Source organism: Lepus europaeus, chromosome 10, assembly GCF_033115175.1.
Source record: "Lepus europaeus isolate LE1 chromosome 10, mLepTim1.pri, whole genome shotgun sequence".
Taxonomy (NCBI): domain Eukaryota; kingdom Metazoa; phylum Chordata; class Mammalia; order Lagomorpha; family Leporidae; genus Lepus; species Lepus europaeus.
Genome location: NC_084836.1, coordinates 25,802,444 through 25,821,314, shown reverse-complemented (window position 1 = coordinate 25,821,314; position 18,871 = coordinate 25,802,444). Strand labels below are relative to the sequence as shown.

General features: G+C 43.9%; 1 protein-coding gene across 1 annotated transcript in view; it reads right to left on the bottom strand.

Annotated features, from left to right (window-relative positions):
* Nucleotides 1-3,113: 3,113 nt before the first annotated feature.
* The window catches only part of NDUFA12 (NADH:ubiquinone oxidoreductase subunit A12), a 38,119-nt gene continuing 22,361 nt past the window's right edge, over nucleotides 3,114-18,871 (bottom strand). The window contains exon 4 of the mRNA XM_062202024.1: nucleotides 3,114-3,392. Within this exon, the coding sequence (XP_062058008.1) occupies nucleotides 3,212-3,392 (181 nt within the window). The 3' untranslated portion in view covers nucleotides 3,114-3,211. The remainder of the gene's footprint in view (nucleotides 3,393-18,871) is intronic.

The following is an 18,871-nucleotide window of genomic DNA, read 5'->3' as shown; positions in this document are numbered from 1 at the left end:
TGCTTTCCCAGACCACAAGCAGAGAGGTGGACTGGAAAAGGAGCAGCTGGGACATCAACAAGGACCCATGTGGGATGCTGGCACCACAGTCAGGGGCTTTTTCCTGCTGTGCCAGAGCGGCAGCCTCTCCTTAGCCCTTCTACCGCAGGAACATTTACTCCTCAGGGCAGGGAATCAGTGTTCATCCCACTGATGCTTAGGACTAGCATATATAAACATGGGATGGGAGGAGGAAGAGCCGAGTTCAGTGTTCCAGAGGGCTTACGATGAAATGGGGTCTAAACTCCATTTATCACCAGTTTCCCTTAAGCTTCCAATCTGACCAGTGGGCCATTCTCAATTCCTCCCAAATTTGTGCTACCTGGTATTGGGCATTGCCTAAAACCTCCATTACAACATGGCGCCTGGAGGATGTTCGAGGGGTGTGTCTGCGGCTGCTGCGGTTAAGCCATGTAAGATCGGACCATCGGCAGGGATAGGTCCGCTTTAGTTCCAGACCCGTGGATAGTGCATGATCCCTATACTTTGCATAAGATGCCTCTGTGCGTGGTCTACCATTGCCTTCATGACCTTTTCGCTGATTGGCTCCCCTGATGCGCAGCGTGTCTTTTGTAAGCCTTATAAACCTGTACACTTCCTCAATAAAACAGTTCCTGCTTCGACAGAACTCAAGGGTGCTTGCTGTGTTGACCTGTTGACCTTACCTTTCCCGTTTGCCTTGTCGGGGAGTGCTTGTACTGTTCCCTGCTGGTCATGGGCCAGCCTCAGGCTTAAGACCCCAACAACCTGGAGCAAGTATTCAGTGGTACCTGAAAACTCCGGATAATTCTCAAGTACATGCTACTTGGTAAAGTGGCTAGGTAGAAGGGTTCTATTAGTATAGCACTGTCCTTAATAATGCTAGCTTGGGGAATTAACTTAGGTGTATGAGTTAAGAGAGGCTGTGATCTAGCTCACTTCAAGTCTCTGCTTGAACCTGTAAAATTGACTTTTTTAAAAAGAAAAATCAGGGGCAATGCTGGCATCCCATATGGGCGCCGGTTCGAGTCCTGGCTGTTCCACTTCCGATGCACCTGGGAAAGCAGCAAAAGATGGTCCAAGCCCTTGGGCCCCTGCACCCACGTGGGAGACCCAGATGAAGCTCTTGGCTTGCACCCGGCCCTGAGCTGGCCATTGCAGCCATTTGGGGGAATGAATCAACAGACAGAAGACCTCCTCTCTGTCACTTTGCTTTTAAAACAAATGAAATAATTTTTTTTTTTTAATTTGACAGGCAGAGTTAGACAGTGAGAGAGAGAGAGAGAAAGGTCTTCCTTCCATTGGTTCACCCCCCAAATGGCTGCTGCAGCTGGCATGCTGTGCCGATCCAAAGCCAGGAGCCAGGTGCTTCCTCCTAGTCTCCCATGTGGGTGCAGGGCCCAAGCATTTGGGCCATCCTCCACTGCACTCCCGGGCCACAGCAGAGAGCTGGACAGGAAGAGGAGCAACTGGGACAGAATCTGGTGCCCCAACCGGGACTAGAACCCAGGGTGCCGGCACCACAGGTGGAGGATTAGCCTAGTGAGCCATGGCGCCGGCCAACAAAATAAATCTTAAAGAAAAAAAGAAAAAGAAAAACCAGCTTAAGAGCCACAGTAGCTGCAGGTTGCTTCCATTCCTAGGGGCTCTAAGATGAAGATGGCCGGGGTCAGATCATTTCCTAATTGCCCCTTTCCACCTTCTCCATAAGGACCACGTCCATAGTGCTTCTAGCAAGTGAACCTCTAGCATTCCTGACACAGAGGGAGCAGCAGTAAGGACAGAACTTGCAATTACTCACACGTCTCTAGGAGTTAGTGAAGTGGTGGATGAACAGAGCGTGTGAAATCTCCATCCGCACAGGCTAGCCATTAAGCATTCGATCTTGTCCGATGCAAGTCAGCCAGCAAACTTCAGTCGGCTGCCCCGGATAACACACTGCCACCTAATTCGACCTGATCCAGCTAGGTAAGGCGTCAGCAAACTGTAGTTTATCACCAAGGAAGGGTTCCAGAAGAACTGGTTTTGGAGTAGATTTCTTTAGCTCAGTAGTTCACAACCTTGGCTGCAAATGGAACCACCAGACGAGGGCTGAGGGTAGGAAAGTTTTAAGAATTATTGATGGCTGGAACCTGTCCTGAGATGCTGGTTTAATTGCCTGGGACTCTGGAACTTTAAAAAACACCTCAAGTGACTCTAAATACACAGCCAAGGTTGAGAAGCACTCTTTTAGTTACTTCCAGATGTTGCTATACCAACAGTTAGGATCCCTCTGTATCTCTTAATTTTCACATAGGAAATCTGAGGCCGCCGCCCTGAGTTGCACTCAATGCCTTGAGACTTGGGAATCAAGGTTCATTCTCTCCCTTGACTTACCCAGCGCATGATTTCATAATCCTGAACGTTTCTCCATCATCAATTGTTGACCGAGAGCTGCTGAGCAGCCCCGGGGGCCTCCTCCTCAGGGGGCTCGTGCACTCCCCTGCCTAAAGGCAACAACTTGATAAGCCACTGGGTTGCTTAAGTGGCTGACTTTAGCCCCTTCCAGAATAGACAGGATGCGCCACTGCCTTGCATCCTATTCAGATACAAAGATCCCACATGTCTTCCATGTTCTTTTGTCTCGAATTATTCTCTGATATTACTCTGGATATTACAGGTCTTTTTTGGTGTGTGTTTGCAAGGTGACCCCAGTTAGCTTAAAGAAATAAGAACAAATTAGAACGGAAGCTGGATTACTTCACAGATTAAACTATTAAAGAATCAAAACTCAGGAAACAGGAAATTTCCGAAAACCTCCTTTGACAGCCAGCCAGTTCTGACAACTCTCAGCTTCTGAGTCTCTCCATTCAAGTCTCAAATCCTGTTTGGCTCCAAGTTGGTTTAGCTCTTGCCTATCAATCAGCTGTGACAGGGAGGTGGGGCAGCAGTGCACAGCAGTTACCATGGGGACTGTTTCAGAAAATGGGGAAATTGAACGAGGCAGCCTCCAGGTCAAAGTCCACTTCAGTTACCCGTATGTGCAAACCTCTGCTTTGAGGCTGGTGAATGACAAAGCTGAGGGCAAAAAGGCACAAAAGACACTGCACAGAAGAAATTGTTCAAATGATTTTAATCATTTGTGGGAGACAGTAAAAGTGCAATTACATGAAAAGCCTCATATTTTACATAATGAAACAGGTTTTCATGGTCTTTACTTGTAAGGTGTTGAAGGTGGGACCCACTCCTGAATCTTCTTTCTGGTGGTAGAATAAGGCACGTATTGTTCTGGCGTGCCACTCACGTTGAATTTATGGTTTGTCCAAATGAACTTCCGAGCCGTGGGTGGTTTTGTTGTTGGAGGATCATCCGTCATACAGTGAAGCCAACGATGCCTTAAAGAGGGGGGAAATGAAGCAGTTACAAAGAGACAGCGCAGCACAGTGGCGGGGCAGGAGATTCAGAGAGCAGCTCCAAACCGATTTGCTGCTGGGGTTTAAATCTCAATTCTATCACTTACTAGCGGAATTGTTCATGCCTTAGTTCTTCCCATCTCAACATCACTACTTCCTAGGAAAGGTATAAGGATTAAATGAGACACTACACACAAGCACCGCGAAGAATTCTTGTGCATGGTTAGGTACTCAATAAACATTCACAACAGCTGTTATTGGTACTGTGTTTCATCGAGTCCAAGACAGCATCCATTTTCAGATATACCATTATGTTACGCTCCTCAAAGGAATAAAAAACTGCTGCAGTTTCATTACAACGTACTGTTGACTATAAGAGGTGCCTTAATTTTAGACATCAAAATGTACAGCAGCCTCAACGAAATACAATATTACTGTTGGACATAGAGGCTGATCTGAATTTCCAGTATGCTCAGTAGCTTTAGCTCATGAAGCTCATCTGAAACCATGAGGCTCTTCTTGCCAAAGAGGGTCTCTGCTGGCATCTCAAACTCAGACTGGAGTTTGAATGCTACACAGAGCACACAATTTGCTATACGAAAAATATGACATCACAACCCCCAATTCAAAAGCATTTTGGTTGTAAGTGTTTAACAATTAATCTCAAAGGATATTTGATATGAGAGGTCACAATCTGACCCAAACTCTGGGTCCATGGAGGAGAAGGGGTACAGTGATGCGGTTGCTAATGACAGAGGAAAAGTAATCAAAATTTGAGGAACAAAGAGCAGAATCCAGCAAGACACTAAGCTGAGAAATTCCCAGCAGCTCCATGTAGGATCCAGCTCTCTGCTATGGCCTGGCAAAGGAGTGGAAGATGGCCCAAGTCTTTGGGCCTCTGCAGCCACGTGGGAGATCCAGAAGAAGCTCCTGGCTTCGGATCAGCGCAGCTCCAGTCATTGCGGCCAACTTGGGAGTTAACTAGCGGATGGAAGACCACTCTCTCTATCTCTCTCTGCCTCTCTCTAACTCTGCCTTTGAAGTAAAACAAATAAATCTAAAAAAAATTAATAGCAGTGTTGGAGATTTATACGATACAATCAAACAACCCAACATTTGGGTCTTAGGAGAATCTGAAGGTGTCGAAAGAAAAGAATGGATTAGAAAGACACATAGAATAAGAGACCCTGAATAGCTAAAGCAATCTTACAAAACAAAACAGGGGCCGGAGCCGTGGCTCACCTGGTTAATCCTCTGCCTGTGGTGCCGGCATCCCATGTGGGTGCTGGGTTCTAGTCCCGGTAACACCTCTTCCAGTCCAGCTCTCTGCTGTGGCCCGGGAGGACAGTGGAGGATGGCCCAGGTGCTTGGGCCCCTGCACCCACATGGGAGACCAGGAGGAAGCACCTGGCTCCTGGCTTTGGATTTGTGCACTGCGCTGGCTGTAGCAGCCATTTGGGGGGTGAACCAATGGAGGGAAGACTTTTCTCTCTGTCTCTCTCTCTCTATCTAACTCTGCCTGTCAAATAAAAACAAAACAAAACAAAGCTGGAGGCATCACAATACTAGATTTCAAGATATTCTGCAGGGCAGTTATAATCAAAACAGCCTGGTACTGGTACAAAAACAGATGGGCAGATCAATGGAACAGAATAGAAACTCCAGAAATCGATCTATGCATCTATAATCAACTTATCTTTGACAAAGCAGTTAAAATCAATCCCTGGAGCAAGGACAGTCTCTTCATCAAATGGTGCTGGGAAAACTGGATGTCTGCCTGCAGAAGTATGAAGCAAGACCCTTACTTTATACCTCACACAAAAATCCACTCAAATTGGATCAAAGACTTAAATCTATGACTCGATACCATCAAATTACTAGAGAACATTGGGGAAACCCTGCAAGACATTGGCACAGGCAAAGAGTTATTGGAAAAGATCCCAGAGGCATAGACAATCAAAGCCAAAATAAACAAATGGGATTACATCATATTGAGAAGCTTCTGTACTGCAAAAGAAACACTGAGCAAAGTGAAGAGGCAACCAAAAGAAAGGGAGAAAATATTTACAAACTATTCAACTGATACGGGATTAATATCCTGAATCTATAAAGAGTTCAATAACAAACTTAACAAGACATAACAAAAAAATCCAGTTAAGAAATGGGCAAAGGAGTTTAACATTTTTCTTTTTTTTTTTTTTTGACAGGTAGAGTAGATAGTGAGAGAGAGAGAGACAGAGAGAAAGGTCTTCCTTTTTGCCATTGGTTCACCCTCCAATGGCCACCGCGGCCGGCGCATCTCGCTGATCCGAAGCCAGGAGCCAGGTGCTTCTCCTGGTCTCCCATGCGGGTGCAGGGCCCAAGGACTTGGACCATCCTCCACTGCCTTCCCGGGCCATAGCAGAGAGCTGGCCTGGAAGAGGGGCAACACCGGGATAGAATCTGGCATCCCAACCAGGACTAGAACCCGGTGTGCCGGCGCCACAAGGCGGAGGATTAGCCTGTTAAGCCACGGCGCCGGCCTTAACAGACATTTTTCAAAAGAGGAAATTCAAATGGGCAACAGACATAAAAAAATGCTCAGGATCACTAGCAATCAAAGAAATGCAAATCAAAACCACAATGAGGTTTCACCTCACCCCAGTAAGAATGACTCTAATACAGAAATCAACAAAAAATAAATGCCGGCAAGGACGTGGGGAAAGAGGCACCCTAATCCAATGTTGCTGGGAATGCAAACTGGTGCAGCCATTTTGGAGGACAGTATGGAGACACCTTAGAAAGCTGAAAATAGATCTACCATGTGCTCCTGGGAATTTACCCAAGGAAACTGAAATTCACATATGAAAGAGTTATCTGTCACTGCAGCTCAATTCACAATAGCTAAGATATGTAATCAACCCAGATGTCTATTAACTGATGACTAGATAAAGAAATTATGGCATATATGCACTAGGGAATACTACTCAGCATTAAAAAAAATTAAATCCTGTCCTTTGCAATAAAACAGATACAACTGGAAACAATTATACTTAATGAAATAAGCCAGTCCGAAAAGACAAATACAGTATGCTTTCCCTGATCTGTAGAGTATCTAAAATGTAAAGTATAGGAGTGAAATTGACATTTTGAGATTTTATGATTGTTTATAGCCCTTGTCTCTACTGTTGAATAAGAGTGTTTTTTCCCTCCTACTACTCTTAGTATAGCGTTAATCTCTAAGTACAAGGTAAACTGAAAATAGATCTTCATAAAATTTAAGAGTGGAAATAGGAGAGAGAGGAGGAAGTGTGGGAGCATGGGTGGAGGGAGTGGGAAGAATCACTACATTCCTAAATCTGCACATATGAAATGCATAAAATTTGTATATCTTAAATAAAAAAAAAAAGCTGATAAATTTGTATGGGAAAGACAAGGCAGAAGTCATTCAGATCCCCCAAAGACCTAGAGCTCAAAGACCGTGATCACCCCATGGGAAAACAAAAAGAGGAGACAGTCACAGAATCATAGCTACAACACACACACACACAAAAAAAAAAAAAAAAAAAAAAGGAAAAAAAATTACCCAGTTATAGAGAAAAGGACAGCAGAGGTGGTTTCAGTGGCATAAGTAAAACCAAAATTACTAAGCAAATTTATGATGCTGTGTAAGAATATCTGCTGCAGAAACTGGTAGACCCAGCTAGGAAATTGGCTAAAACTGATAGGAACAGAGAGAACATCTGACTGCTCTTGCTCTGTCTGTATCATGATCTGCTAAACAACGACAAACAAAGACGCCTGTCCAAGCTGGGCTGGTGTCTGCTGTCTGCTGAAGGGAGGGGACTCGTCAGAGTGACCTGGACCACCACGCTGCAAATGGGAACAACAGCGCTGAAACCCCCAAGACGGCAATGCTGCGGCCGGCTCCAGGGAACACTCAGGGGGGCGAACACCTGTCAAACTCAAGGCTGGCCCTTACTAGGGGCGCTGCGGGAGCCAGGCATGGATGAACTATTTAACTGTCGCCTGGCTGAGCCAGTTTAAGTAACGAAGATAAAGTTTTACTCAGGTTCTCGCTGTCAGGACTCCTGAAGGTTAAGATGGTAAATAAGGACCATAGCCCAAAGCTTATTTATGCCTGCTTGGTTACATAAGTGAGGAACTGAAGAGTTCATGGAGAAGCAGAGAACGCTCAGAGATCATTTTCATTACAACACAAAAATCTGAGCATGTGTACTCTGGCAAGGCTACAGATAAGAGTCAGGAATGAATAAACATACTCCAAACTCATTATGGCAGTATTTATAAGGAATTCTAAGATGTTCAGTCTGCTAGGCAAATAGAGCTCTTCTGTTATCTTTTATAATCATTATTAAATAAAGGACAAATAAATCATATCCTTTGGATTTTCACACTAAGGATTCTTAAAAGCATGCTTCAAAAAATACATAGAAATGAAACTTAAAAAACATTTTTCCTTAAGACATTTTCCATGAGCTTTGTGAACAGCCTTTGTTTGCCCAAAATATATTTTTTGCTGGGTCATTCTTATTCTAACTAAATGATAACGTGTTTACAGTATTGTTTAGAAATTTCTGTTGTGTTAGTATTAGACTCTCTTCAATTTCATATCACTGTTTTATTTTTAAGAATAAAATCTGGCCGGCGTCGCGGCTCAACAGGCTAATCGGCGCCGGCACACGGGGTTCTAGACCTGGTCGGAGCGCCAGATTCTATCCCGGTTGCCCCTCTTCCAGGCCAGCTCTCTGCTGTGGCCCGGGATTGCAGTGGAGGATGGCCCAAGTGCTTGGGCCCTGCACCCACATGGGAGACCAGGAGAAGCACCTGGCTGCTGGCTTTGGATCAGCACGATGTACAGCCGCGGTGGCCATTGGAGGGTGAACCAACAGCAAAAAGGAAGACCTTTCTCTCTGTCTCTCTCTCTCACTATCCACTCTGCCTTGTCAAAAAAAAAAAAAAAAAAAAAGAATAAAATCTAAAAAAATTTTTTCAACTTGGTAAAGTCAGTGAGACTGTAAATAAGGAGATTTACAGTGGAAAGGGAAAAAGTTACAAATACGGTACTATGTATAATGAAAATGTTACATTTTTGGAAAAATGCAATAATCAAATATATCAAATAATTGGTTGGGCAGGCATTCGGTATAGTGGTTAAGACACTGATTTGGGATGCCTACATCCCATATCAGAGTACCTGGTTTCAAGTCCTACCTCTGTTCCTGATTCCAACTTTTTGGTAATGTGCACCCTGGAAAGCAGCAAGTAATTGCCTAGGTAACTGGATACCTGCCACTCACATGAGAGACCCAGACTGAGCTCCTGCTTCGGCTTAGTCCAAACCTTGCTATTAAAGCCATTTGAAGAGTCATTCAGCAGATGGGAAATCTGTCTCTCTCTTTCAAATAAAATAAATCAAATTTTTCAAAAACTAACTGGAAACAAAGATATTAAATCATAATTAATATAATCTCATCTACCAAATCCAGCTAACTACAGGATGGGATTGATAAATTTAACAAATGTACAAGATGGCTAACTCAAATCTTGTTAGCACAGGAACAATTATTTAATCAAATATAATCTGATCCAAACTCCTAATGGGATTACCCTCAGAGTCTGACAATATAATTTAGCTGGAAGTCTATCCAAGAAACTTGGAAATCTCAGAACCATCAGGAGGGCTGGCATAACTAGATATTAACTCAAAGTCTCAAACACTATATTAAGACTGATACAAAAGTATAATAATACAAAAGACCAAAATGTACATAAGGCAAGGTTGGCATTTCAATTTAATGGGGAGAGTAGAAATTTTTCAACAGATCATGTTAGAATGATTTTGTCAAAAAAAATCAGAAATTCAATTTCTCAAGTCATATACCTAATAGATTCTGGATAGATTAGATGAATAGTGCTCTGGGGAGGGTCTGGCACTGTGGCGCAGCAGGTTTATGCCCTTGCCTGAAGTGCCAGCATCCCTTATGGGTGCCGGTTCAAGTTCCGGCTGCTCCTCTTCCGATCCAGCTCTCTGCTATGGCCTGGGATAGCAGCAGAAGATGGCCTAAGTCCTTGGACCCCTGCACCCATGTGGGAGACCCGAAAGAAGCTCCTGGCTCCTGGCTTCGGATCAGCACAGCTCCGGCCGCTGCGGCCAACTGGGGAGTGAACCAACAGATGGAAGACCTCTCTTTCTCTCTGCCTCTCCTCTCTCTGTAACTCTGACTTTCAAATAAATAAATAAATCTTAAAAAAAAAAAAAAAAAAAAAAAAAAAGACCTCTCATTAGCTTTCCCTATGTCACTTTCTCTCTCTAAAAAAAAAATTACGCTCTGGGGGCTGGAGCTGTGGCATAGTGGGTAAAGCTGCCACCTGTAGTGCTAGCATCCCATATGGGTGCTGGTTTGAGTTCCAGATGCTCCACTTCTAGTCCAGCTCTCTGCTGTGGCCTGGGAAAGTAGCAGAAGATGGCCCAAGTCCTGGGGCCTCTGCACCCACATGGGAAACCTGGAAGAAGCTCAGGCTCCTGGCTTTGGAATGGCCCATCTCTGGCCATTGTGGCCATTTGGGGAGTGAACCAGTGGATGAAAGATGAAAGACTCCCCCACCCCCCACCACCACTGCATCTCTGTAACTCTGCCTTTCAAATAAATAATAAATTTTAAAAAAATAATGCTCATATACAACGTGAGTGAATATGTGTAAGATATACTGGTATTCACTCCCAATAAGGTGTGAAAGACCACATCTAAGCTAACATCAAAGGCAAAAAGCCATAAAGATAAATATTTTATACAAAGATGCTGATCACAGCTTAATATATAATAGTGAACAAAGAACCTAAGAATAAATGGGAAAACATAACTCATGGCATATTCATATGGCAGAGCTCTAAAATGTCATTAACAATTACATTATAATTTTATGGCTTGAGAAAATAAAGGTTCACTATATCCTAAGTTTAAAAAGCAGATGCTTCACTTTATTTAACAATACTTATGCTGTATTTATAAGTCATGGGCACTGTTCTAAATACTGTATAACTACTAATTCACATAATGCTTGTGACAACTCCAGAGCAGATATCATAGCCCAATTTAATCAGTGAGGAAATGGGGGCACCCAGAATTTAAAGAAGTTGCCCAAGGTAGTGGACCTAGGATCCAAACCCAGGCTAAGTTTCCAAAAAAAGTCCAATTACATTAATAACAAAAGCAACAGGATATGTATACACATGAAAGGAGAAGAGAATGATATATATCAGACTGCTAGTATTTGTTTCTAGTACTACTAGTATGGTGATATGTTTATTTCCATTGTTGCTGATTTTTTCTTAAAATGAGAGGCAGAGAACTAGAGAGGAAAACAGAGAGAGTTCCCATCCGCTGGTTCACTCTTAAAATGTTCACAATGGCCAAGGCTAGAGTGGAGCCAAAGCTGGTAGACAAAAACTCAATCCAGGTCTCCCTTTGGGGTGGCAGTAATCCAGTTAGTTAGGCCATTACCACTGCCTCCCCAGGGACGCAGGAAGCTGCAGGCAGGCACTGAACCCAGGTACTTCGATGCAGGGTGTGGGCAACTTAACCACTAGGTTACACACCTGATCCTGAATCTTCACAGTGAACATAGACTACTTTGTAAGAAAAGAATGTATTAAAAAGAAAAATCCTTCTCATAATTCAGTCTAATCCTGGACACAGTTATAAATCCTGTCATTTACTATGATACTATGAAAAGGCTTTGTCTACTTCTAATCTCATTTCATTCTACTTAAGCCACCATAAAAAAAAAAAAAAAAAAAAAAACCACAACACTTTCTCTAATTAAACGTTCTCTAATTAATTAAACTTTCTTTAATCAAACATTCAGGTAGACTTTCATTTACCTTAACGGAAATTTTTGCTAAGTCAATTCTATGATGCGACATCACTTACCAAAGGTTATATCAAAAAGGTTCAAGGGCTGGGGCTACAGCTGTGGCCTAGAAGGTAAAGCTGCCTCCTGCAGTGCTGGCATCCCATATGGGCGCCAGTTCAAGCCCTGGCTGCTCCACTTCCAATCCAGCTCTCTGCTGTGGCCTGGGAAAGCAGCAAAACATGGCCCAAGTCCTTGGGCCCCTGTACCCGCATGAGAAGACCAGGAGGAAGCTCCTGGTTCCTGGTTTTGAATCGGTGCAGCTCTGGCCATTGTGGCCAACCGGGAAGTGAACCAGTGGGTGGAAGAACTCTCTGTCTCTGTCTGTCTCTGTCTCTCCTTCTCTTTCTGTGTAACTCTGACTTTCAAATAAATAAATAAATATTAAAAAAAAAAAAAGGTTCAAGAGGCTGGCGCTGTGGCACAGTGTAGGTTAAAGCCCTGGCCTGCAGCTGTGGGCATTCCATATGGGTGCTGGTTTGAGTCCTGGCTGCTACCCCAGCTCCCTGCTGGTGTGCATGGGAAAGCAGCAGAAGATGGCTAAAGTGCTTGGGCTCTTGCAACCACATGGGAGACCGGGAGGAGGCTCCTGGCTGCTGGCTTCAGATCAGCTCAGCTCCAGCAGTTGTGGCCATTTGGGGAGTGAACCAGCAGATGAAGACCTGTCTCTCTCTAACTCCGTCAAATGAATAAAATAAATAAATAAAGAAAAGGTTCAAAATGCCTTTTTATCTAGAAACCTCAAAATATGACTATCTCTTACACATACTACAGCTTTGATAATCTGTGGACACAACAATTATTTAATCTGGAAACTGGAGTCAAGAGCGATTTTTGTTTGTTAATAGTAAAACAAAGTTTACTTCCACATCTCAGGTAGGGAATTTTCTAACAATTAATCTTTGTAAAATGTCAGTATCAATCCTAAATGAAGCAAGCACACAGCAGCAAGTCAAACATGTTAAACAAGCTGAATTTTAAAAATCAAAACAATCTTGTCTTCTGCTTATAATTACAGAGAAAGGTTATAAAGAAAAGTAGCATCCTATAAAATAAGAGAATCCACTAAACCATGCAATTTGTAGTTTCCTTAGAACCTTGTCTCTTAGTATTCTGATTTTTTTTTTTTTGAGCATAAATTAGAAGTAAACATTGGAAAGGAGCTATTTTGAAAATAATTTTACAACCCACTATACTGAGCATCACTCACATCAGAGGAGTATTTTACACGACATGCATTACAGGCTTCCCTCATCTAAAAAACGGAAATATTCCAAATCCAAACGTTTTTTAAGACTGACAACATGCTCAAGGCCTTCAAGATTCTCGAGTGTCCCAGATTTTCAATTTTCAAGTTAGGGATGTTCAACTGGTAAAATGCATGCAGGTTTCTCCAACTCTGAAAATCTCTAAAATCTGAAAACACAACCTATACCTGAAAAAGGCTAGAGTAAGCACAGCCATCCAGAGAAAGGAGGTCATGTTCTCTGCCACTGACAGCTTACAATTCATTTAGGACAATAATATGGATTTTTTTAAAGAGATTTATTTATTTACTTGAAAGAGTTACACAGAGAGAGGAGGAGAGCCGCAGAGAGAGAGGGGGAGAGAGGGAGAGAGAGAGAGACAGAGAGACAGAGAGGTCTTCCATCTGCTGGTTCACTCCCCAATTGGCCACAATGGCCAGAGCTGCACCAATCCAAAGCCAGGAGCTTCTTCTAGGTCTCCCAGGCAGGTTCAGGGGCCCAAGAATTTGGGCCATCTTCTGCTGCTTTCCCAGGCCATAGCAGAGAGCTGGATCGGAAGTGGAACAGCTGGGACTCAAACCAGCATCCATAAGTGATGCTGGCACTGTGAGCGGCGGCTTTACCTGCTACACCACAGCGCTAGCCCCAACAATACATATTTTTTAAAAAATATATTTATTTATTTGAAAGGCAGCAGCATAAGAGAGAGAGAGGGAGAGAAGGAGGGAAGGATGGAAGGAGGGAGGGAGGAGAGAGAAAGAAAAACAATGAGAAAAAGAGAAATTTTTCCATCCACTGGTTTATTCTGTAAATGGCTGCAATGGTCAGGGAGGGGACCAGGCTGAAGCCAGGAACCTATAACTCTATCCTGGCCTACCACATGAGTGGCAGAGGTCCCAGCATCAGCTGCCTTCCCAGGTGCATTAGCAGGGAGCCAGATGGGAAGTGGAGCAGCCAGGACTTCAGTCCGCACTTGTATGGGCAGCAGCTTAACCTGCTGTGCCACAATTCCCCTGGGGGAGTAAGGCGTAACAGGGGCAGTAGTTCAGCATGTGGTTAAGATGCCTGTGTCCCATATCACAGCACCTGGTTATGATAACTGGCTCCACTCCTGACTCCAACTTCCTGCTAATGCAGACCCTGGGAGGCAGTGGTGATGGCTCAAGTAACTGGGCCTCTGTCACTCACATGGGAGAACTGGACTGGGTTCCCTGTTCTTAGCCTCAGCTCTAGCCAGAGCTGTTGCAGGCATTTAGGTAGTGAACCAACATACAGGAGTACTCTATCTCTTTCTGCCTCTCTCTGTTTTCAAAGAAATTACAAAAAAAAAAAAAAAAAAAAAAGACTCAGTGGGACAAGGTACTAAGAAGGAATGGAACTCAGTGGTAAATCTAGCTTTAAATTTTTAAAAAGCTATAAAGGAGTAACAGAACATGTCATTTTTGGATCAGCCAAAGTGAAGAAAACTGGCTGCTGTATCCAAAAAATAATGGTTGTTTCAGGTAAAATAGAATTTCTACATTTATTATTCAACAAATACTTACTGAGCAATTACTTTGTGCTAGTCAGTGCTCAAGCATGGTAGTTGGGGAACCGGTAATAAATTCATATAAAACACCAGACAGAGGTAGTAGAATACACCAAGGGAAAAAAAAATGCAGTAGGGGAAGAGGACAGTGTGAGGGAACAAGACTCCTTTAGGGCGAGAGTCTGAGGAGTCACTAGAGCAGGCACTTAAATAAAATGAAGGTATGAGAGCCACACAAAATCTGTGCGAACAGCTAGGCAGTGTGTTCACCACAAGGAAAAGTGAGAAGGCCAACGTGGCTAAGTGTGGGGCAGCGAGGCAGTGAACAGGACGCTGCACTCAGAGCTGGGTAAGACTGAGATGGCATAAGGCTTGCAGACCACGGACAGCTGGGGTTTATCATCACTATGATGGGAAGACACCGGACACTTCCGAGCAGAGATCTGAAGTGATCTAATTTACACTTTAAAAAGATTCACTTTGATCATTAGTATGTAGAGAGCATTAATTGTATTGCAATAATGTAATCTAACCAGTTGGGAGGTGGCTGTAGAAGTCCAGGCCACTGTGGCTTGGGCTAGGTAACAGCCACAGAGCTAGAGATCAGATGTTGGGTAATTCAGCAAGTACAGCAGAGAGAACTTCCTGAGACCGGATGTCAGGGAAAGAAGAGTAGAGGATGTTTCTGGTTGAAAGAACGAGAGTCATTTAAGAGCTTAAGAACATTTAGTTTGGGGCTGGCACCGTGGCTCACTAGGCTAATCCTCCGCCTGTGGCACCAGCACTCCAGGTTCTAATCCCGGTCGGGGCACCAGATTCTGTCCCAGTTGCTCCTCTTCCAGTCCAGCTCTCTGCTGTGGCCCGGGAAGGCAGTGGAGGATGGCCCAAGTGCTTGGGCCCTGCACCCACATGGGAGACCAGGAGGAAGCTCCTGGCTTCGGATCGGCACAGTGCGCCGGCCATAGCACTATTTGGGGGGTGAACCAACGGAAGGAAGACTTTCTGTCTCTCTCTCTCACTGTCTAACTCTGCCTGTCAAAAAAAAGAACATTTTGTTTGACAGTTTGACAGGTTTAGTGTCTACCTGTTCACTGGGAATTGAAATAACTGAAAAGAACATCAAGTTTATTAAATTTATAAATGTGACTTAAAATGCTTAAAGGAATGCAATTAATTGGATTTGCAAATGGATCTACTATTTAGGGGAATTTAATCTTTCCCATTAGAGTTTATCAGACATTCATCAAAGAATATGAGGAAATGATTGTTTTTTATTTTTATGCAAAAATATTCAATTTGATAATCTTGTTATCCTATTTATGAATTGAACCTCAAGGCTCAAGAATGAGGTTTTAATATTCACAGCTGTAATAAATAGGATATCAATTTTAAGCCCAAATTGTCATTAATCTTTTCTACATTAAAAACTCCTCAGGGTGTGGGTGTTGTGGCACAGAAGGTTAAGCTGCTGCTTACTACGCCTGCTGGTTCCAGTTCCGCGCCTTCACTTCCAATCCAGCTTTCTCTAATACACCTAGAGGCAGCAGATGATGGTCCAAGTACTTGGGTTCCTGTCACCCATGTCAGAGACCCGGATGGAGTTCCGAGCTGTTGGTTTTGGCCTGGTCCCACACCCAGGTGTTGCAGCCATTTGGAGAGTGGAACAGCAGATGGAAGATACCTTCTTCTCTCTCCTCCTCCATTCTACCTTTCAAATCAATTAATCTTTAAAAAAAAAAAAAACACACACACAAGAATAGGATATTAAGTGAGCTGGGGGGAAACGTCTGTGATACATTAAGTGACGGGAAGGGGAAGTAAGCCACCAACACACTGTGCACGTTGTGTCAGCAATGCATATGTACAATGTGAGTTGTCATCACAGCTTTCTTCTGAGGAGGGTGTGACTAATAAACTGCAATCTGCTCTCTACAATGTGATCCCTAAAGGCATTTCTTCTTGGGGTGGGCGCTGTGGCACAGCCTGCAATGCCCACATTCCACACGGCTGTGTACCAGAGTCCTACTTGCTACACTTCCAATCCATTTCCTGCTAATGCTCCCTGGGAGGCAATAGATTTGGGCCCCCTCTCCACCCTTGTGGGAGACCAGGAATTCCTAGGTCCTGGCTTCAGTGTGGCCCAGCCCTGGCTGCTATGGACATTTGCGGAGTGAACTAGCAGACAGAGGACGTCTCTCCCTCTCTGTATTACTCTACCTTCCAAATAAATAAATCTTTAAAAAAAAATTCTTCCTCTACTAAAAAGCAGATCCTTAAATATTAACTGCATCAGTGAATGGAATGTTAACAGTGCTCATTTCCAGGCCACGGAATTAGTTTACTTCTGTTCCTACTTCATATTTTTCTTGACTTTCCAATTTTTTTTTTTTTATTTTTTTTTACAGTGAGAGAGAGAGAGACAGACAGAAAGGTCTTCCTTCCGTTGGTTCACCCCTCAAATTGCTGCTATGGCCGGCGCGCTGCGCCAATCCGAAGCCAGGAGCCAGGTGCTTCCTCCTGGTCTCCCATGCGGGTGCAGGGCCTAAGGACCTGGGCCATCCTCTACTGCCTTCCCGGGCCACATCGGAGAGCTGGACTGGAAGAGGAGCAACCAGGAAAGAATCTGGCATCCCAACCAGGACTAGAACCCAGGGTGCTGGTGCCGCAGGCGGAAGATTAGCCAAGTGAGCCGTGGCACCAGCCCCTCTTGACTTTCCAATTTTTAAAATAATAACACCTATACAATCTCATAATCAGCAAATGACATTTTTATGCTTATTATAAGGATTGTTTTAATATCATATAGAACTGCTTATTATACTGAGGCCAAACAAGAAAATGAAACTGCGTATGCTAAGAACACCACAAGTACAAGAAAATGCTTAAAAACAACTAAAGGAAACATAAGACTTCAAAAAGTAATATAAACTTTCCATGAACTTTTTTTTTTTAAAGTTCTATATATTTTATTTGAAAGGCAGACTTAGAGGAAAGGAGAGACAGAGAGAGAGGGAGAGAGATATCTTCCATCCACTGGTTCATTCCCCAAATGGCCGCAACGGCCAGAAGTGGACCAGACTTAAGCCAGGAGCCTGGAGCTTCCTCAGGGTCTCCTACGTGGGTGGCAGGGGCCCAAGCACTTCTGCAGCTTTCCAAGGCTCATTAGCAGGGAGCTGGATCGGAAGCGGAGCAGCCAGAATTCAAACCAGCGCACATAAGGGATGCTGGCAGTGCAGGCAACAGCCCCTCCATGAACCTCTTGAAACATCTTAGATGGCAAATGTTAACAGTGGTTGTCTCTTGGGGGACTGCTCTCCCTTGGCAGAATCTCAACTTCCGTGATACTATGCATCTTTTCAAGAAGAGATTCATACTGCCAAATCACAAGGACATGTCTCTGCCATTATCTCACTCAACTGCTTAGCAACCAATACCCCCAGCTTTCCTTTTTGAAATGCTAATCTCTCTTCCCTCTTCTGGCTGCTGGGACTGCTGACCTAAGCTTCAGAGTCATACATCCATCTGTACCTGACATATTTACTCACCTGGAGTTCCAACATGTATCAGAAACTTATTACATCCCCAAAGAGGCTTCTCATTCCAACCTTGACTCCCCCATGCAACTTGCCCTTCTCCTGCTCTTCCTATCTCAATGAATGTCAAACCACCGTGGCACCAACCACTCACACACCAATCCTATCAATCACCTTAAATCCTTTGTATCCCCTCCACAGAATCCACACACCACGCTTACCACTCTACTTCTCCACAAAGCATTCTAGAATGCCAATTGACAACAGCTAACCACAACGATATTAAGCATTCTAAATACATTAACCTTACAAGAGCAAAAACACTTATTTTGCCCCAGCCCTGGAAAAATCTTCTGGGACACAATTATTTTGCTAAAAATAGAAATCCTTGATAAGTCAGGAGAGTGGATTAAGATGGTGGAGTAGGGAGGGAGCTTGCTGCTCAGGTCTAGGAGAAGATACTCTAAAAAAGGCAGAAAGAGTGCAGTCTCAAGGAAGAGTTAGGGAGAAAACAGCAGAGGAAACTCTACCGAAATTGGAGATACACAGTGGACCCTACATGCACAATTTAGGACCCCAGCAGCCGAGAGCCTTTGCACCAGCTTTGGAGAGTGATGTGAGACCAGCCTGTAGCAGCCCAAGCCAGTGGTGAAAAAGCTGCAGGAAGAGCCTAGTGGGAATCTGGCTTGGAGTCCCGTGGGGGATAGTGTACCCACCAAATTAGAGGAGAAAAAACAAAGGTGGGGGGGCATTTTCTTCTCCCCAATCATCTTGTAAAAGCATCCTGTCACAAGCTGACAGGCAGCAGGTGCCATTTTGGACACATGTTAACAGCTGTGTCACTGGTGTCCTGGCCCAGCAACCAGCCAAGCAGAGACTCCTAAGTCTAGTGGGGAGAAAAAACAGGGAGCTTGGTGCTCTGGACAGTGAAAACACTGCGGCTGGGGCCAGCGCTGCGGCACAGCAGGTTAATGCCCTGGCCTGAAGCGCCAGCATCCCATATTCCCAAATTTATGGAAACAAATGAGATGATGACAACACAAAATATCAAAACTTATGGGATATAGCAACGGCAGTGTTAAAAGGAAAGTTTATAGCAATAAGTGCTTACACCAAGAAATTGGAAAGGCACTAATAAATGATCTATCAATGCATCTCAAGGATCTAGAAAAACAACAGCAAGCCAAACCCAAAACTAGTAGGAGAAAAGAAATAATTACTATTAAAGAAGAAATCAAC